The 22354-nt window shown below is 37.9% G+C and overlaps 1 protein-coding gene and 1 long non-coding RNA gene across 2 annotated transcripts in view; one reads left to right on the forward strand and one right to left on the reverse strand.

Annotated features, from left to right (window-relative positions):
- The first annotated feature begins 7277 nt into the window (after positions 1–7277).
- Positions 7278–8504, forward strand: LOC142554861 (large ribosomal subunit protein eL18y-like). The gene is made up of 4 exons (XM_075665520.1): positions 7278–7360; positions 7459–7587; positions 7970–8152; positions 8292–8504. The coding sequence occupies exons 2-4, from the start codon at positions 7525–7527 to the stop codon at positions 8448–8450; spliced, it is 405 nt and encodes a 134-aa protein (XP_075521635.1). The 5' UTR covers positions 7278–7360; positions 7459–7524; the 3' UTR covers positions 8451–8504.
- Positions 8299–22354, reverse strand: part of LOC142554862 (uncharacterized) — a 28445-nt gene continuing 14389 nt past the window's right edge. Inside the window, exon 2 of the long non-coding RNA XR_012822228.1 lies at positions 8299–8555. This is a non-coding gene — a long non-coding RNA (uncharacterized LOC142554862). The remainder of the gene's footprint in view (positions 8556–22354) is intronic.

The raw sequence follows: 22354 nt of genomic DNA on the forward strand, positions 1-22354 counted from the left end.
CTTGCTGCCCGTTTCGGGCAGCCCCTCGGGCAACCCAAGCTGCCCAAAAATCGCCCAAATATGCCTTGATTTTTATTGAAAAAATTTAATCTCATGTGGTTAGAAATCGACCTCAACATAATATTATGTATATGCTACAAAAACTAGTACCCTTAGCTTTGATACCACTTGAAAGAGATCGATTTTAGGTGTTCAAATGCGCAACAGAAGTTCAAAATGTTTTGAAAGCAAGACTACCGAAATTTAAAGGGAAAAATTTCGAACACCTTAGTACTAGTGTGTAACATATACAACAACACAACTATGTCATACATATGGTGTTAAGAAAGTACCTATTAATCACAAGGATTAACGTAATGGCTCCAACCAAGTTGTAAACAACTTGGCTCTTCAAAGACAAGACAAATCTACAAGCTTTCCTAGTCCTTGAGTCCTTATTTCAAAATCAAGCCCACCACTTGCTAACTAGAACCGTTCTTACTTTGCACTAGAAAAGTAAGAAGATTTTTCAAAGAGAAGTGCAAGAATTCCTCAACAATTGAAGAACAAAATTGAGGGAAAAAAGGGACAAGAAATTTCGGCCATGGTGTGTAGGAGGAGTGAAGGGATTTTTTTTCTTAGGTGTTTGAAAAAGTAGAGACAACATTTTGCATGCCATGCAATTTTTTAATAAAAAAGTATTCCCCAACCCTTCACCTCCCAAGCATGCTTTCGACTTGGGCTTGTAACAATTACAAGGCCCATTGATTTTTATTTAAATGTCCCAAACATATTTGAGTCCATTTAAAGTTTACTTGATTTTACTCAAGCCCACTAGTTTAATAATTATTTCTAATTGGGCTCCACAAGGCCCAATGTTATTTAATTAATCCAACACTTGAATTAATATAATTATTTGGACTCTACTAGGTCTACTAGTGTTTAATTAATTCAACACTTGAATTAATTTAACTTAGTCCATAATAATGTTTATGAAAATCACAATTTTCAAATACATTATTTATTTGGCCAACTTTTAATTTGGGAACACTTCCACAAATTGAAAGTTACATTTCCCTCATAGAACTCATACTTCTATTTTTCCTCAAGCTTATAAACTCCTTAATAAGCCGTTCAACCCATTGAACTATTTTACTTCTCAACGGGATCTAGAAAGCTAGTACTTGTGTGGCCCTCAATGGTTCATTGATACAACTAGCCGTAAGTTCACATCTCCATGTGATTCGGACTAAACATGTCCTTATACGAGCACCCAATTGCTCCATTCTTACTTATCAACTCCTTGATAACAAGAATGTCAGAACTTAAGTCTGATAGTACCCAACCAATCATGTTAAACTCCTAGCAGCATCGCTTACATGATTCCCTAGGTATCAAATAATAGTGCCTGCAAGAACCATTCAATTATGGTTAGCGTACAGTACGGTCCCTTCAACTCATATATCCCGACCAATTCGACAACCATTGGTATATCGAGAGTTGTCAATGAATCGATACTATGTGTCATGTAGTAGTTGCATCGATGGTGTAATCTATGAAACCCTTTCATAATTACCACCATACTCTGATCAGAGATTTCATACTACACATGCATGAGAACACATAGGATATCCATACCCGAAGGTAAGCGGTGAATCCCCGATTACAATGCATCGACTCCTATATGTTTCGACAGAACACCCAACCTTGCCACCTGATGACCCCATGAGAGTCGGTAAACAAGTCAAAGTGTAATTCTAGCACATAGAGTCACAATGTTGTCGCGGGTCATAAGGACTAATGGTGTACAACCATAAACTAGGATGTTTCCACTCGATAAGTGAGAACCACTTGGAAAGTCCTTCATGGAGGGTTGTTCATTGCACTCTACAAGGAGCACTTATCTGCATGCTCGGACATCACAACGTCCCCTACCAATGAAATATGGTACTCACATCGCAGATACTAGTCTCGAACTCGAGCGGCCTATATCCTTTTTAGCGGCGGCTGAATCAACTAGGAACTGTTTAGAATATACATTATTCCAAATATGAGTTTCATGATACTCATCATATGAGCATCTCATATTCTTTCTACTATTTGTATATTCAAGGGCTTTATTTATGCAACTAGCATGGGTATACAGATAAAGATGTGCCAAAATAATAATTTCAAATATTATTAAAATAAAGATGGTTTATAAATAGAGTTTCTTGTGAACACTCGGCCAACACTTGGCTCGACGTGCACCTACTCTAACATCATATACAGATATGTAGGACGCAAATTTGAAAATTTAGACAAAATCTCCCCTCAGTTAATTTATGGAAACCTGCTTGCCTTTCCAAGATTTAAGTAGCTAATCTTGACGCTCTTATTTTATATCATTGTTGTACTGATTTCATGGCGAGCATTTTTTGTTGTCCTTTGAAATTTTCCACCATCATATCTGCTACTATAGCTGCACTTGTTTGTCGAACCGAAAAACGTGATGATCTTTTTTTTGTGCTACACACACCCTCCAACTGCAGTTATCATCTACACATCTTACTGAAAAAAGAATTGTCGAACCAAAAAATCGTGATGATGTGTATCACCAAACAATAGATAGGTCAACATACATTTTTCACATCTTAAATATGTCGGACAAAGAATATGATCACAAATATGTGTTGAGTAACTGAATTTTAATTTGAGCTCACTTTTGCTCAAGACACAATTCGCGTATACTTGATCTTTCACATTGACATAGTTATTTCAACATCATCAAATTTATGGCTTTCCAGGACATTCTTTGGAAATTCTGAAGCAATAGGACATTAAAAGTTGACCGTTTAGTTTTTTTTCCACCTTTTGTCTTATTCTTAAATCAATAGAATATTAATATTCAGGAACGTCCATGACTAAAGTGTAACATCCCGAAAATTTAAAGGTCCACGCAAACCACATTCATTCAATTATTAAATTCTATTGTATTTCGATTAATTGTTTTAATTGCATTAATTAATTATGTTGTTCATATTGACATGTTTAAATTATATTTTTCTACATGGTTGCATTAAAATGTATTTTTAAAGGTTATTTCAGTTGCGATCGAGGAACGGAGACCGAGGACCGAAAAATAGAAAATGTTTTTATTGATTATTTGTTTTTAATTATTTAAAACATGGTTGATGGTTTTTCATATTTTTGAAAATAAGGGGTTTTTAAGTGATTTTATATGCCGGGACGTAAATTTTATCGATGTTGGTTTTTCAACAAAAATACGAACTTATTGGAACCCGGCTAATAAATTCAAAAACTTATTTAAACAAAACTATTTTAATATTTTAATTAAATCCTAATCAAGCACTAATGAGCCTAAACTTATGCTTAAAAAGCCTAAAGCCTTGATTAGTGAATTGATTAGTATATAATATGTAAAACACATCCTAAACTCTACACAATACCCACGGCACTTTTCAGAATTTGGCACCCCAATATCCTTCAAACACATGGCACACACCATCATATTTTTTGAAGAAAAATCGAGAGTTTGCAAGGAGGAATTCAAGCCAAAGGTATTGCTCCGTTCTTCGCAAATTGTCAACGAATAATCATGTGTTTAAAATGCAAAGGCACGTCATATTCTCCTTTTACTCATCATCACACCATAATATGTTTTTATGCATGAAAATAAAATATGGAAAACAAGTGACACTTTGTGTATTTTCGTTTTTGTATGTCACATGAAATTTCAAGCAAAGTTTTTGTTTCCCATTTCATGTTTTTGTATGGTTTAAGGGCTGCCATGATATAGGAATAGACCAACATGCTTTCACGTGATTTTGAACACCAAACCATGCGCACACACGCTGCACCAGATCAAACAAGAGGGGAAACACTTTTCTGCACTAAATTATCATGGGGGTTCGGTTTCTATGTTTGGAGGGCTGGGCTTGGTTTGGTTGGGACCAGGGGCCAGCCATGTCCGTGGGTGAGTCCAGGGTGGAGTCATAGCCATTCTAGGACTCGAGCTAAGTGGGCTGGGAGGAGTCCTTGTTGGCAAGGACTCCTACCCGAGAGATGCATGAGGCGCACAATTTTGCAGAATTGCGCAGGTAGCAGGGGCTCAGCCTGAGTGTCCTGAATGCTGTTTTATGTGCTAATATGATTATTTTCAATGGTTATGGATGTTTATGGAATTTTTATATGTTAATATGTCAATTTTAAATGTTTATGGATTTTTAAGATGTTAATATGTTTAAATGTTTTATGATTTAATACGTTAAAATGTTTATTTTAAATGTTTATGATTTAAGTATTTATTTTAAACGTTTATGATGTTAAAATGTTTATTTTGAAAAGTTTATGGCTTTTTATGATTTTTATACGTTAAAACGTTTATTTTAAATGTTTACGGATTTTTAATCTATTAAAAATGTTTATTTTGAAATATTTATGGATATTTATGATTTTAATATGTTAAATTATGATTTTTAGATGTTAATGAATTTTATGATTTAATTTGGACATTTAAAAGATATGTTGAATGCTTGTTTAAAAGAAAAATGATATTATATGAATGTTTTTATTAAATAATGGAAATATGAAATGTTGAAGGACGTGAAGGGATTATGACTAAATATGTTGGAAATATCGTAAGGGTTATGGTCCCAGTGGGAGCCCGACGATCGTGTTTCCTTGGATACGGATACGAATACGAATACGAATATGTTAATACGTTGGTCAGGGCGCAGTTGACCGGTGAGAGTGTTGCTGGTGTCTCCCGCCGCCCAGTACTGTGGTTTTCTCTAGATGGATCCATCGCCAAATACGATCAAGAGTACGAGTCACAATCACGATCTGAATTCAATAAAACACGAACATGATATAAATATATTGACACGACTATAAATATGTCGATACGAATATGAATATGTTTAAGTTTATATGAAAATGTGTATGAAAATGTTTATGCATAAGATTATGAAAACGTTTTTATTGAAAGTTTTATGCATCATGAAAATGTTTACGAAAATGTTATGTTTTAAGTTTATCCATCTTCATGAAAACAATATTTTAAATTACAAGTATTTTTTACTGTCGTATGTGATCTGTATATGTAGTGCATGTTATTAGACTTACTAGGTGTGATTGATGCAGGTGATTATGATAATAATGTTAATAGAGGTCTTGATGATTGACTTTGCTGGACTGAATGTGCACATAACCCGAGGACCTAAGCTAGTTTTCCGCACTAGTTTTCGATTCATGATTTTAAGTGATGTTAAAGATATTTTTACGACGATTGATTTATGAGTGGTTTTTGAGAGGTTATAGTATGGGCTATACTTTTCAAATGTTATATTTAGGTTTAGTAAAATGTTGGATAATTTTATGCTAAATTATTTCCTTTGATTTTCAAATGTTATTTGGGTGTTTTATTTTAAAATGATGTCAAAAATATTTTATGGTTCGGTCGAATGCTATGTGAGGTTTGAAAAAAGAAATTAGCACGTTTTAAGAAAACGAGTAGCAGTTGTTTCATAACTACTTATCTTATTATTTTTTTAAAAAAATGATGGAATGAACATGAGTTGCAGATGCTGGCAAGTCACGTGCTCTTAGAACTCCTAGTTTTTTACATGGTTTGAAGACAAATGAACAAAAATAATATAAATAATCGAAGTAAACAAATAACATAAATTATATATACAATCGTTACTGAGGATAAGCGAATGATGTCAGATTGTTTTTTTTTTTTGGATATGAAAAATATCCAGGAGAAAGAAGAAGAAATAAAATAATCAAGAATACGAAAAAAAATCGAAAAAAAGGGAATAGGAGAAGGAAGCCCCAAAAAATGTGACAGACTTAGGAGGGAAATCAAATTTTAGATTAGAGTAAATGAGTAATTTAGTTAGATTAATTAGGTTTGAGCAATGTAAGGGTAATTTTGACCGAATGTGATGAAACTTTAAATGAAGGTTGGTTTACAAATTAAATTGTTGGAAGGTAAAATATTTGAGCTATTATCGTGATATTTAGGAAAATGGATCTGATTTATAAATTTTTTTGTTAAAATAAACTGCAGAGGAACTTTTTTAATAACAATGATTATTAGGATTAGAAAATAAAATACCAGGCTTATATTTTAAGTTAACCCTCAAAATTTTGGGTCAATTTCAATTCAATTGATACGGTTCTAATTTGAAATGAATTGGACATAAACTTAAAATGCGTTGGGCCTAAACTTAAAAGCCTAATTTGAGATGAATGGGCCATTATTTTAGCTCGCCACTTTCTAAACAACACAAAACCCTAACGAGGGATTCACCTCTGCTCAATCGAAATCAACCCACCCCCCATTCGGTCGGAAAGGGTTTATTTATCCCCATGTGGGTAATGCCCACATGATAGAATGGATGACCAAGATTTGCCCATGCATATATAGCACCCACTTTTTTTTTAAAATTGTATGTGTGACAAGATCTTACCCATTGAAATGAAATGAGGGTAATGTCCACGTAGGTAGGATCACATAGGTAGGATCTCATTAACCGTCGGAAAGCAACATCGGCATTCATGGTTCGAAATCAACTCTACCTCTCTTTCTTTCTCTAGAAGTATTTCACCCGAAATTCCTTTTCAATAATGTTTGAACATTTGTGATCCAGGGCATGGGTGGAGCTTATTAAGGCCCAGTGTGGGCTGCTGCCTACACTGGGCCAAAAAAATTAATAATATTTATAAATGTGGGCCAAAAAAATTAATAGGGTTTATAAATATAAGTGGGCCAATAATTTTTTTTAAAAGCCCTCTATACTTTGGAAAAAAAAATAATAGGGTTTATAAATATAAGTGGGCCAATTCCTCTTCCGTTCGTTGCAAAAAAGACTGATGTGGTGATAAGTCATAAGTCCTCTCATATCTTTAATGCAGGATCAGGTTTATGTCAAAGAAAAATATGGTGTACCCATTGGTTTATAAGCTTTTGACATTGGCATTAATTCTACCGGTTGCAACGGCGACAGTAGAGAGGGTGTTTTCTACCATGAGAATTGTGAAAGAAAGATTGCGCAATCGAATGTGTGATGATTGGATGAATGATAGTCTTATTGTCTATGTAGAGAAAGATATATTGCTGACCGTTAGATAATGAATCTATTGTAAAATATGAAGACTCGAAAAGAACAATTGTAAGGTAGTTATTTTGTGATGTTTTATGATTAAAAGATTTTTTTTGTTTTATTAATTATAGCATATCATAGCCTACACTGAATCAAAATTCTAGCTCCGCCCCTGATCCAGGGTCGATCTAGTTGCCGGAGGTAAGTGCAAGAAGACCAAGCGCACCGTCCCGAAATCCAATGATATATATCTTAAACTCCTCGTCAAGGTATCTTTTTTGTTTTTGTCATGTTGGTTTGATTTGTTATTATTGAGCTGTTGGGTTCAAACTCTAGATCTGATAAGTGCATGTGATAACGCTTGCAGTTGTACCGATTTTTTGTGAGGAGAACTGGGAGCAGGTTCGATGCGGTGATTCTGAAGAGACTGATCATGAGTAAGGTCAACAAGGCACCGCTCTCTCTCTCCCGTCTGATAGCTCTCATGAAGGGCAAGGTACATTTTCGCAAGTCTTTCTTTTATGTTTCTGTGCTACTTTGTCTAATTTCAAGAAGTCGGATAAGTACTGTCGTTTGTGACACTAGCAAGTTAACAAATTATTCGAAGAAATGCGATTGGTGCTAGGGTTTGAAATTTAATTATAACGTTTGTTAAGTTTTTGTTTTGTATTACTTTTGGGTCTTGTGATTTTTTTTCATTGGCATGGCATCTGTTTTAGTATGGTTACTTCCATGCAAATTCTAAGTTGCACAGCTATCTTTATTTGCAACTCTTGTCCACATTTTCAACGTAGAACCTTATGTTAACACCTTCATTTCATATTAAACATTTCACATTCATTGGCTGACGTTCTGTACTCTGTTATGGTCATTGCCAGGAAGACAAGATTACAGTTATCGTGGGTACTATCACTGATGATATTCGTGTATGCGAAGTCCCAACACTGAGGGTCACTGCTCTCAGGTTTACAGAGACTGCGAGGGCTAGGATTGAGAAGGCCGGTGGAGAATGTTTGACTTTTGATCAGCTCGCTCTTAGAGCTCCTCTTGGGCAGAATACGGTAAAGACTTTTCGAGCTTTTGTATCTCTAGTTTGTAATGTTGATTGAATAGTTTGCGAGGGCTTTTGTTTTCTGATACTTCAAAATGGGAAAAACTTCGAAGTGGATCGCGAGAGACTTACAAATGATCTATGATCAGGTACTCCTGAGGGGTTCAACTAAGGCTCGAGAAGCAGTGAAACATTTTGGCCCAACACCTGGTGTTCCACACAGTCACACCAAGCCTTACGTTCTAGCAAAGGGTAGGAAGTTTGAGCGCGCCAGAGGAAGAAGAAACATCAAGGGCTTCCGGGTTTAATAAGCGAAGTTGGTTGCAGTTAATTTGTCGGTTAAAAAAAAGTGAGATTTTTTTTCCCCGTGTGTTAATTCAATCTTATTTACTGCTTATGGATGCACTTGATAGCTGTGGCTGTTGGATCTGAGTTTTCTACACGCCCAAACGCAGCGGAAGTTTTAAAAATTTTATTTATTTTGACAATCAAAATATGTTTTGCTTTGGGCGCTCGTATATTTTATCATAAATATTCATAGGATGTTTAGTAATTATACCTTTGTGAATTAATCACGTGGCTCCAACTAATCCGTTATAAACGGATTAGCTCTTGATGAATCCCTACGAACTTTCTTCAAGGACTCCTAGCTGCTAATCAGGTCCACGACTAGATGATTTGTTCCTCTTCCAAATTGCACTAGAAATATTGGAAGAGATTTTACGTTGGAGAAAAAAAATCGAGAGACGGCACAATGTTTCTTTTCAAAAACAAGTGGCCGAAATTCTCTATCTTTGAAAAGTGGAGTTCTCGTGAGTTTTGTTGTGGTGGAGGCTAGGGTTGACCTATCAACTTTTTTTTATAATTAAATTATAGCCTAATTACATAATTAATATTAATGGGCTTGATTTAATTAATTGGGCTAGTCCAACTAGTTTGATTAATTTAACCAAGGTCCATTAAAATTTTAATTATTTATTATGTTGGACTCGTACTCTTACAAGCCCATTAAACATATTACCCACCATATTTAATTTATTAATTAATCAACTCAACTTTTGAGCTTAATAAATTAAATACATTATAAATTCAACATTTGAATTTATTATTTAAATTATAAATTCAACTACATGAATTTTCATCATCTCCAAAATTTAATATTTAATAAACCCAACATTTGAGTTTAATAAATTAAATTCTCAAATTTTATAAATTCAACTCCTTGAATTTATTCTCTCAAAATTTAATTATCATAAATACAACTCCTTGAATTTACTATATAATATAAATTCAACTTCTTGAATTTATTCACTTAACGGGAACAAACGATCCAGTGCTTGTGTGACCCTCAATGGTTCAGGGATACAGCTAGCCGTGAGTTCGCAACTGTAGAACCCGTAAATTAGACTACGTATAAGCCATGCATAATTCTAGCATTTTAAATTAAAATGATTTTATTGCTTGAGTATTTAAATTCTTCCTTTAAATTTAATTATTTTATGCAATAGTTTAACTATTGTCTTTTCAGTTAATTAAATGAGGCCGGACTGGAGTTGGAGTTTTGAGATAAAATTTAATATTAAGAAAACATTCCCAGAATTTATTTTAGCTAACTAATAAGTTATTTTAAGTTAAAAGAAGGTTTAAGAAATTATTTAAGTAACTTGAGGTAAGTAGAAAATAAGTTCATTTAGGTTCCATAATTAATGTGTTAATTCACTAAATTATTTAAAGGATATGTAAGGCTCTAAAGGTTTAAAATACACTAACTAAGAAATATTTTCCCTCCACTTAATAGCATGATTCGGCCACCTCATAGATGACTTAGCAATTCTTTGACAACTCACCGCCTTTGGCCCTTTCCTTATTATTTCTTGGCATGATAATCATTTCACTTTTAATCACCATTAAATATTAATAATAAATCATTATCCTAGCCTTGAGATGACATGATGAATCGGTCATTGCACCTCCTATATCCCTCCAAGAATATTTGATATCAAACCATTTCAAATTCAAAAGGGAGCAAGACTTGGTCATGCCATTTGAATCCTTTTTATATTGCAACTCCCCTCCATCTCTCCTAACCATCATTCCCCCTCCTCACCACTGAAATTCAGGGAGGATTCAGAGCTAAAATAGTGAGCCTCATAGCAAGAACAAGAGAGAAATCGATTAGAAGCAAGAACAAGAAGAACACTCTGTCTCCTCCGCGACGCGTCGTCATATTCGTTCGTTTTCTTTTCAAAACGGAACCAAGTCATGTATATGTTTTTATTTGCTCTTCAATCAAGCAATATTAGTATTTTAAACAACATACTCATGATTTTTTTCAAGCAAAAACCGAAATTTTTCCATGCTATTTTCGAAACATGAAGTGCAGATTTCTTCGGCCCTCTTGTTCTTCACGATTTGATTGTTTCTTTGAGTACAGGTGATTGGCTCGTGTCCAGACTCCCAAGGCTGCATCTAGACATGTACTAGGACATGTTAGGATCATATTGGTCCATTCGTTCAAGCCCCATAACCGCTGGAAACCAGAAATGACAGCAACTCCCCAAACATGTCCCATTTGCATTCGATTTTCTTGATTGCTGTCAAAGATTGATGGATCTGATCTTGGCTGCCCTAAGGGCTATAGCCATGGTTAGAACATCTCCTGGTCATGTATGAGACGTGACCAAGTCGCCCTTTTGAGGCTTAGTCCATGGTGGAATCGGTTTTTAACAAAAACAAACAAGAACAGGCCCTCGGCCCCTTTCCCCTTATTGCATGTAATGTTTCGGTTTTGTGGCGTGGTGTGGATCTTGGTTGGCCTCTGGCCCTTAGCCACGGTTTATACCATTCCTCTTGATGTCTAGATCATGCCATGGTCAATCAAATGACCACTGGAACGACACGAGACAACAAGCGAAGCAATACACCTCACGCACGCAAAGGTGCTCTCAGGTGGGACTTCTCGGCTGGTTTCATGGTGTGGTTCGAATTGTGGCTGGCCTAGGGCCCTTAGCCATGGTTCAAATCATTCCTTAGGACGTTGGTAAGGGCTCTGGTCAGTGGTTCAAGCCCCAATGGCCGATAGTCTCGAAAACGATGCAAGTAATTAAAGGCGCTGCTGCTGTATTTTGACAGCAAGTGACGTCGCGGTTCAGAGGAATGTTCCGGGTTCTTGGTTGGCTTTTAGCCTATGGCCTTGGACTGGACAGTGACTCATCGAGTTAGGAAGGTCATGTTTTTGGCTGTTTGTGATTCGGATCATTTTAGAGGTCGTACGAGAAATTACGGTGCGATGTGCCAAATTGACTCTCGAAAGAGCGTTTCATGTTTTGGCCTCCAATTACCAAAATTTCGGACCTTATAATTTAAGGAGCATTATTTCATCATTTTAAGTGTATTTCAAACAAGATTAAATGATGGTTTGGTGTTAGTTCGGGTTGGCACAGAGTCATGATTAAATACAAAGTCGTTGGGCGTAATTGTCTCGTTTTTGGATTCAATTACAAAGTTTGGTCAAGAAAATCATTTGCATATTTTTCATGTTAAATTTAGGTCGCAGCGAGCCTGGGAACGATCCAATCCATGTGGTAAAATAATACAGGATATTTAATTATGCCATTTAATTATATTACGTGCATAAAAATATAAAATTTCATTTTTGAGATTTATGCGATATTGCTTGTGGCCATTTCACTATCATGGGATTATTGTATCACCCGGTGGTCACTTACCGGTTCAGTTCAGTTCCACCCAGTATACTATGGCATTAGTCTTATCAGACAAACGTTACTTCACCTGGTGGTCACTTACCGGTCAGTTCAGTTCGGTTCAGTGCAGGGGCCACTTGCGTAGACCATAATCTCACCAGAAAATTATTACATTCTATTTCATTACAGGGCTCCAAGGAGCAAAAATTTTCACTATGATTTTCAGTTCAGTTATGCACGTATTATAATTAATCATGACACGATACTTTACATTATGCCTCATGACATGATATTTTTACTCCCATGCAATTTTATTATATTACTTACTCGTTATTTACGATATATGCATGCTGAGTCTTTAGACTCACTACACTTGATTGTTGTAGGTACTAATGAGGTCAGGACCGAGGGCGGGGACCAGTGAGCTAGCTTGGGTCGTCTGTAGTGGAACCCGAGGACCTCATTTACAGCATTTATCATTTTTATGCTTAAACATTTTTATCAGTTGTTGGATTACTTTAACTTGTTATTTTGCGAACAATAATTTCTTCCGCTGCTATTTTGAACATTAAACTTGATTTATCAGTTTATTTTGTGAATGAGGCATTTTAATTATTTTAAAAAGAAAATTTTAAATTTTTCCGCAAATTTTCAAACACGAATTTTCGGGCCATTATAGCTGGTATCAGAGCAATGGTTCTGTAAAGGGTTGTACTACTACTGACCACGAGAAGCTCATGGAGTCACGTCTTCGGTCTGTAAGTTTTACATTTACGCATTTTATTTAAAGCATGAAATATTAGGACAGCATGTTTTCATGAAATATTTTACATCCAGATTTTTATTGTTCTGTATTTAAATTTAAATAAATTATAGAATTATGCATGGTAGTTACGTATGGGTTATGTATGGAACAATATGCCCCCTAGACGCATCCTCGAGCGCACTAGAGAGGATGAGCCTCGCTAGGAGGACGGCATGAACCAGAGGCGGGAGAGGGACTTACCACCTCCACCTCCACCTGACATGAATGCCCAGATGCTAGCTGGGATGACTCAGTTCTTCGCACAGTTTGCGGGGAACCATGCTGTGGCAGCCAGGCCGACATGGCCCAAGGCTACTTATGAGAGATTCATGAAGATGCGTCCTAAGGAGTTTTCAAGGACGATGGACCCCATGATTGCCGAGGGCTGGATCAAGTCCCTCGAGGTTATCTTCGAGTTCATGGAGCTTGGAGATGCAGACAGAGTTTGTTGTGCCACCTATCTATTCGGAGGAGATGCACGCCTATGGTGGGAAGGAGCATCAGTAGCTTTGAACTTGGCTACACTGAGTTGGACGCGCTTCACGGAGGTATTCTACTCCAAATATTTTACTGATGAGGTGCGTTCCAGGTTGACCAGGTAGTTCATGACCCTGAGGCAGGGTGATCTGACTGTTACGGAGTTCGTCCGTAAGTTTGAGAGGGGTTGCCACTTTGTGCCCATAATCGCCAGTGATGCTGGAGCCAAACTGAGACACTTTATGGATGGTCTGCGGCCGATCTTGCGCCGTGATGTTAGAGTGGCAGGCCCTACTACTTTTGAAGTCGCAGTTTCCAGAGCTCTTGCTGCAGAGCAAGATCAGATCGACATTGAGAGGGACCGCCAGGGTAAGCGACCAGTCCCAGTACCACACCGCCCTCCTCCTCCTCAGCAGCAGCATCAGAACAAGAGGCATTTCCATGGCCCACCCAAGAACAGAGGACAGAGGCAGCAGTATCAGGGACTTGCAGTCCCAAGGGCCTTTGAGCACCCAGTCTGTCCCAAGTGCTCACGCCGCCATCCTGGAGCATGTATGTATGGTTCAAGGAAGTGTTATAAGTGTGGTAGTCCAGACCACTTACTTCTGCAGTGCCCTCAGAGGAATCTGCCTGCCCAAGGCAGAGTTTTTGCTCTCCATGCCACGGAGACGAACCCGGAGACCATGCTTATGACAGGTACCTTTAAGCTTTAAGTTTAAATTTGGGAATTAAATTTTGGGTTAAGATTTTTGAACATAGAATTGCAGTAGGATTGCATGCTCTACTCAGTATTATTTTGTGAATTTAAGTTAGAAGAACTTTGACCTTTGCATGTTTATAAGTTAGTTCTTGTGATTATTGGATTCAGCTTAGTATTCCAACCTTTCAGGGAGATATTTATATCTGGTTCCGCTACGATGGCCTTGATAGATTCAGGGGCCACTCACTCATTTATTTCGGAGGTCTTTGCTAATTTCCTCAAGGTCAAGACCGTTGGGCTAGATGTAGCCTATTTAGTAGTATTGTCTTCTGGTGAGGAGATGGCAGCTACCAATGTGATCCGAGACATAGATCTTGAGTTCCATGGCAACCTTGTTTATGCGGATCTGATCGTGTTGCCGATGCCAGAGTTTTACATCATTCTAGGGATGGACTGGCTATTGCGGAACAAAGTTTTGATTGACCGCGCTCGGAGATCTGTTCTAGTCCGACCGCCTAGAATGACGCAGTTCTTATTCGAGCCGGACAGGTATTTCCCATACCGCGCATTATTCCTTATGTCAAGGCTAGGAAGTTCATGCATAGAGGGGGTCGGGCGTTTTTAGCAACTTTTATAGCTGTCCCCAAGGCACCCAGTCAGTCAAGCCGGAGATGTTCCTATTGTTAAAGATTTTCTTGACGTTTTTCCAGAAGACGTCTCTTGTATACCACCCGAGCGAGAGGTGGAGTTTTCTATTGAGCTTATGCCAGGTACAGCTCCGATCTCCAAAGCGTCGTATCGACTAGCTCCGACAGAGATGGCAGAGCTTAAGAAGCAGATTCAGGAACTTCTAGACGAGGAGTTCATTCGCCCGAGTTTTTCACCATGGGGCGCGCCAATCTTGTTTGTAAAGAAGAAGGATGGCACGATGAGACTTTGCATTGATTACTGGGAATTGAACAGGGTTACAGTGAAGAACAAATACCCACTCCTGAGGATTAAGGATTTGTTTGACCAGTTGCAGGGAGCTTCGATATTCTCCAAGATAGATCTGCGCTCCGGTTATCACCAGTTGAAAGTGAAAGATGATGATGTTTCCAAGACTGCTTTTAGGACTCGTTATGGCCACTATGAGTTCCTTGTGATGTCGTTTGGTTTGACGAATGCGCCAGCGATCTTTATGGATTTCATGAATCGCTTATTTCAGCCATATCTTGACCAGTTTGTGATAGTATTCATAGACGACATTCTCGTCTACTCCAAGAATCAGGAGGATCACAGCAGACATCTGACCACAGTGCATGCAGACCTTGCAGAAGCACAAGTTATTTGCAAAGTTCAGTAAGTGCGAATTCTGGTTAGAGAAGGTGGCGTTCTTAGGCCACATTGTTTCTAGCAGTGGTATTGAGGTAGACCCAGCAAAAGTGGCAGCAGTCAGAGATTGGGTTGTGCCGCATAATGCATCAGAGATCCAAAGTTTTCCTAGGCTAGCAGGATATTATCGAAAGTTCATTAAGGGATTCGACTCTATTGCCGTTCCACTCACATCATTGACCAAGAAGAATGCTAAATTTGTGTTGAGCGAGGAGTGTCAGAAGAGCTTCGATACTTTGAAGCAAGCTCTTATCTCAGCACCAGTTTTGGCTATGACGTCAGGGCCCAGTGAGTTTGTTCTGTACACCGATGCTTCGAAGCTCGGTTTAGGCGCAGTATTGATGCAGCATGGGAAGGTGATAGCGTATGCTTCTTGTCAGTTGAAAATCCATGAGAAGAACTACCCCACCCATGATCTAGAGTTGGCCGCCGTAGTTTTCGCCTTGAAGATTTGGAGGCACTATTTGTATGGAGAGAAGTGCCAGATCTTTACCGACCACAAGAGCCTCAAGTATTTCTTTACGCAGAAAGAGCTGAACATGCATCAGAGGTGTTGGTTGGAGCTTGTGAAGGATTACGACTGCGACATTAGCTACCACCCGGGTAAAGCTAATGTAGTTGCGGATGCATTGAGCAGAAAAGTCGCAGTGATGGCTTATTTGACAGTTTCGAGACCTCTTCAGACTGAGATGCAGAGGTTTGGTCTAGAGACTTATCCTCGAGGTAGAGTTCTTCGTCTATCTACCTTGACTATTCAGTCATATCTTCTAGATCGTATTCGCAGTGGTCAGTGCAGCAGATGAGCAGTTAGCAAAGTGGAAGTAGAGAGATGAGGCCAAGGGCAGTGTCTTGTATACAGTGAGCGACGGCATAGTAAGATATCGAGACAGGATGTGGGTTCCTAGCAGTGATTCTCTCCGAGCAGATATTCTATCAGAGGCTCACATGTCGTCGTACTCTATTCACCCTGGGAGTACGAAGATGTACAGAGATCTGCAGTTATTGTATTGGTGGCCCGAAATAAAGAAGGACATCAGATGATTTGTATCCGAGTGCCTGACTTGCGAGTTAGTGAAAGCGGAGCATCAGAGACCAGCAGGTTTGCTCAAGCCTCTTCCTATTCCCGAGTGAAAGTGGTAGAATGTTACCATTGACTTCGTGACCGGTTTGCCGAAGTCAGTCCGAGGATCAAATGCCATCTGGGTGATTGTAGATCGTCTTACCAAATCAGCGCATTTCTTGCCTATTAAGACGACTTTCACCATGATTCAGTATGCAAAGTTGTATATCTGGGAGATAGTCCGACTTCATGGTATTCCAGTTTCTATCGTATCTGACAGCGACCCAGATTCACTTCCTCATTTTTGAAGAGTTTGCATTCGACTATGGGTACGAAGTTGCTGTTTAGCACAGCTTTCCACCCTCAGACAGATGGGCAGTCAGAGCGAGTTATTCAGATCTTGGAGGATCTTCTCCGTGCTTGTGTTATTGACTTCTCAGGGAGTTGGGAGTCGAACTTGCCATTAGTAGAGTTCACCTATAACAACAGTTTCCAGTCATCTATAGGTATGGCACCGTATGAAGCACTGTATGGCCGTAAATGTAGATCTCCTGTTCATTGGGATGAAGTAGGAGAGAGAGCAGAGTTGGGTCCACAGATTATTCACCAGGCTGCCGATGTAGTAGTCAAGATCCGTGATAGGATGAGGACTGCTCAGAGTCGACAGAAGAGTTATGCGGATCAGAGGAGGAGAGATCTAGAGTTTTCCGTTGTGGGGACCCGGACGCTAATCATCTTCTTAATCATCTTTGGGAATTTAATTATCAATTAAGATAAACAGGGTCTAATTTTTTTTTTTTAAATGTAAGTGCGGAACGTAATTGAATTTAACTAATATACATCTCAGTATAAAAGTACAATAATGTACAATAATTATTCGAACTAGTCTATGGTTCAACTACTAAATTTCAAGTATTAAACCAAGTCTACAATAAGTCCGGAATCAGCACTCTAACTCATCTTCTCTCATCATCTTCTTGACCTCGATCCTGTCCCACCTGTTGTCATGCACACATACAAAACAAGACAACAGCCGGATACTCCGGTGAGAATAAATCCCAGTATAAAACATGTATACATGCATATACACAATATAAATCATAAAGCATATTATCATGCATAAAATTCATAACAATAGGCTTATAGTCTATGAAACTAAATCAAAATAAGCATGCAGTAACAATGGGTTTCATAATCTCTGAAACCAAATTAACATAAGCATGCAACTCAATTCAATTCATATCTTGACTCAACTCAACTCTAACTCTAGGGATCCCGGTGTGAATAAGACGTCACTGTCTGTCACCTACCCTCCCAATCGGGGTAACTGTACGTCTTATTCCTAGACTTCGGCCCCGTCTGTATCGAATGTCTACAATCGGATTGAATCTGATCCGAAGCGTCGATACCACCGAACATCTAGTGATTTGGCGAATCTACCAAATGACTTTCCTATCTCAAATGCTTGAATATAAATCTATAAACAAAGCATAATCATATAAAAATTAAACAACAGTTCTAGTATGTGATTTTGTTGGGAAACTCAAATTGAATCTCATTTGAGTTGTGTCTTCCCCAAACAAAACATGAATTATACCTTCTTGTCGTTCAGTCTTTATCGTGATCGAAGTCTTGATGTCGAATCTGTCAATATCAAATCTGAAATGGCAATGTTGAGATGCATTCTATCAATCTCTATTCAATTCAACACATCTACGAATCAATGATCAATCTTGACGGTATAACGGCGTAATCTTTCGATACCGATCAACTCAAACAATAATAATCTCAACATATATCAACAAACCAAAATCCTCAATTCATAGCCAACATAATATACTCTTTAGCATCTTAGAATCTGCAGAAATTGGAATATGTATATGCTGTAAATTGAGAACAATCATATACGATATCATTTCTTCAATCCGTTTACGTTTCTACGATGTACAAAATCTCAAGAACATATATCTCTACTCAAATCATCATTCCTCCAACATATAGATTTCAAAACATGCTCGAAATGAACAATACTTACATCCCCTTGTAGCACTTGATGAGAGGAGCAATAATCTATGTTTGGATTGAAGTTGGGATGGTTAAATCTTGAGTAATCACAATTCAAAGATGGAATGAAACTTGAGGGAATTTGCTGAACTTGCTCTCCCTTTCTCTCGGTTCTTAGGCTAGCAAAGAAGGAAATGAAGACACATACACCTTATATGCACGGTCAGGACAAGTGTTATTATTTTCAATAAACACGTTGTACCGCGGGTGCGGTGGCTTCTTGACCGCAGGTGCGGTCTGCTCTCGGCAGCCCTATCCAAAATGCAGAGCCATCGACCGCGGGGGAGCTCTGGTTTACACCGCGGGTGCGCTCACCCTACTGTAGCAGCACCGCGGGTGCGCTACCTCTGGGACCGCGGGTGCGGTGTTGCTACTGTAATTCTATTCAACTTTCTGTCCATGCACCGCAGGTGCAGTCCTTCTTTAGGCGCGCGTGCGCTCATGCTACTGTAATTCTTCCACAATTCATGAGCTCAACCGCGGGTGCGGTCCTTTCCTTACCGCGGGTGCGGTCTATATCTCATGCAACACTTCATAATATCATTTAGTGCTTCTCATTACATGTCATGCATACTCATATCTTCCGAATATCACATCAATGAAGAATAATAAATCTCAAGCCTTACATTTCTCCCCCTCTTAGATCTGAGTTCGTCCTCGAATTCACAAGTAATCAATTCAGACCTATCAGAAGGAATGTATACAGAGTTTAAATCAGAAACTCATCTCAATGAATCCATTCTGAAATCTTAATCTCATGACAAATTCTGTCTTTCAGATAGTCTCTTTGATGCCCTGTCAATTTATTGTATTTTCAATAATAGAATAGTCTTTATTCTGAAATATCTTTCTTGTACGGATCTGTGATTCTAAATTGGAATAATAATTCAAGAGCATAATATCATAATACCCTTCGAAATAACTTTGACAGAATCAATCTCACAATACTGGCTATACAACATCCGTATATACCAATCAACAGCTTATACTAAATCAATACCATCAGCTGATATCAGATCTGTTTATCCCAGTCAAGGATATATTAAATCTTCGGCCCCAAATACCAATCGTCATCATCCGACGTTGGCGTATTAAGTCTGTCTGGTCTGAGCTATCTTCATTCTCTTCTGAATTAGCTACATTTTCTTTGTCATATCTCTGACCGTATCAGCTCCTATCTAAGGTATCTTCGAGATATTATTCTTATACCAAAGAAATCTGCAGTACTCACTGTACAATATATCGTCTGTAAATATTTCATTATCCAACTGGTTATCTGCTAACTATTATCGTACAATAAATCACACCGCGACAATATGTCATCTCAACTGGTGCTAGCATCCAGCACTGCAGCTCTCTGGATATCTCTCAATATCCGGATAGTACGCTCTGGCTATTTGTCAGTCGGTGGATAATATATGAATGAGTTCATGGTACGTTCTGCCACAATTACAAACTCAATCAAAATCACAATCTGATATAGTCTAGTTCTACATTCTGGTCAATCTGACCATTTCTTTGACATCGATCTTTGTCCTCTGGTCATGTTTGTACGTCATCTTGTACAAACTAATAAATATAGATTGAACAATCTGTCAATCACAATCATATCATATTTACAATTTGGAAAGTATTGCAGTAATCTCATTACAAAATTCATCGAATTATACTCCCCATGTCTAGTCAGAAATATACCAATTCTGTAATAACTCTTCTGATTTATATCTTTCTATCTTCATTTATTGGCGATTCAGACATTTCAGTACAAATTCTGCCCACATTTCAGTACAAATTCTGTCACAACTGGTTTAATCTGTCTAGATCAGAACTATCTGTTCGAATATCATACATTCTCAGTCACCAAAATGAAAACTGAATCCACTATGGTGCGTTTCAGACACTACCTGTCATTTCAGATTCGAACCATTTGGTACAAACAGATCAGTTAATAATATAAATTAAAAAAAATATACCTACCTGGTATTCGGTTCTGACTATCGATATCAAATTCTGTCATGCAATTCTGAAACATTTGATATCACACGATAATCATTCTCATACAGTAACAAAATCACATATCTGTCACTCTGATCGATGTTCTGCTCTGATTATCGAATTTAAGTTCTGAACATTCTGATTAAATCTCTGAACTGCCGAAATTCTCGAGTTCAACTCTGATTCGGTTTGAATAATCTATGTCAAACACTGACTCAGAATAACAGTACTATCAAATCAGATTCATAATATCAATAATCTATACTGATCTAGTGAGTTTAGTAAACTCATAAAACGGCAATTCCTGGCAATATTGTCAATTCTGACTAATCAATCACGTCTTCATGTCGTTCTGATCAACTGCTATATATCATTTGCAAATATAATATGCCCTCAAACAATATAAGTTGTCTCAAATATTGTGTTAGAACGATTACAATACTCAAGCAGATACAAAACAACAATCGTATAAGATAATCTGCCAACTAAGACCAAAATAAATTTCTGACATTCTGAAATTTCTGATATCGGTATCGTTCTCAGTCCCTGATCACAATCTCAATCTATGTCAAAATCAATCGGTATATTGACTTCAGATATCTCTTATTCTGACTACAATCTATTTTTAAGCAAGATTCTTATCTGAATAATTTCTGTATATAATAATCACAGTTCTCAGAGTATTTAATACAATCTTCAGATATTCGATTCAATCAATCAGATGCTACAAATATATCAAAATGTCATAGATACAACGAGCATGAAATCATCAGAATATCTCTGAACATACTGAAATATGCCACCGAGAAACACTAAATCAAATGTAACTCCTGGCCCGTACTCTTCTACTGATCTTTCAATTCTTTCACTTCATTCAATGACATTCTGCACATTCAATATCATTCTGTACTGAATTCTAAAACACAACCAGTACCTGATCTCATTTCAATTCTGAAGTATATCTTTCAATCAGAAGCAAATCCGAAATCTCATCTGGAAAATATCAGCAACTCGTACATTATTGGCAAATCTGCCAATTCTAGGCTCGATTTCAGTGCGTCTACTGAATACATAAGGATGCCATCTGCTCCTTTCTGTAATAATCGAGTCATAGACAATCTAAATATAAAAGGAATTCTGAATCTAGAATCCTTACCGTAGAATTTCTATTTATCAGCCTTATCTGGTCTGAATCTTATATTTTCCTGAAGGAAATCTATAACAGTTCTGTACTTGTTCAGCATATTAATATCAATAATGCAGTCAAATCAGAAAACACAAGTACATCATAATCTAACTCGATCTCATTCTCCTCTTACTGTAGTATACGCTATTTCACAGAAATATCTGATGTCAACATTTCCCCCAAAAGATAAAGAATAAATACTACAGTACAACCAAACCCAACAGATAGGGCATATCTCAATGTCATTCAGTCAAAGATAATCATATGGAATGCATAGTATATATCAATACATATGCAATATCATCATAAAAGAACAGTACCTATCACTATATCATCAAGTGTGCCTTGGGTCTGTTCTTCGGTCTTCTGCTCCCTAAAATCTTCGGGAACTTCTCTGAGGACAAACTCTAGCAAGGTGTCCCGGCTGTCTACAAATATGGCAACTACCTGTCACTCCCTGGCATTGCTCTGTGGAATGTCTCCCTCCGCAAGTTCTGCAATATACTCCAGTACAACTCGGGCTGGAACCACTGGAGCTAGACGAACCACTCAGTCCGCTCCCTAACTTCTTGAATAACTTCTTTCGAGCTTTCAGCAAATCTTGCTTTTCACTCGTACTGCCGCGATCAAATCGGAGAGGGGATTGCTGTATCTTGGGTTGCATCGCACACACCCTTTTTAGTTGTCTAATCAGACTCGCCTCCGCTCTCTTCGCTCTACTCAAAGCATCAACAAAATGGTAAGGTCGCTGCATATTCATCAATGCAAATATCTCCGAGTTCAATCCTCTGATGAACTGATCCGCTACAGCTTCATCATTCCCAATTACATGAGGAGCAAAACGCAG

Source organism: Primulina tabacum, chromosome 8, assembly GCF_025594145.1.
Source record: "Primulina tabacum isolate GXHZ01 chromosome 8, ASM2559414v2, whole genome shotgun sequence".
In the NCBI taxonomy this organism is placed as follows: Eukaryota; Viridiplantae; Streptophyta; class Magnoliopsida; order Lamiales; family Gesneriaceae; genus Primulina; species Primulina tabacum.

Coding starts and splice junctions, on each gene's coding strand:
- LOC142554861 (XM_075665520.1), top strand. CDS start 7,525: ATGAGTAAGGTCAACAAGGCACCGCTCTCTCTCTCCCGTCTGATAGCT. Junction 7,588..7,969: donor TAGCTCTCATGAAGGGCAAG/GTACATTTTCGC, acceptor GGTCATTGCCAG/GAAGACAAGATTACAGTTAT. Junction 8,153..8,291: donor CTCCTCTTGGGCAGAATACG/GTAAAGACTTTT, acceptor ATCTATGATCAG/GTACTCCTGAGGGGTTCAAC.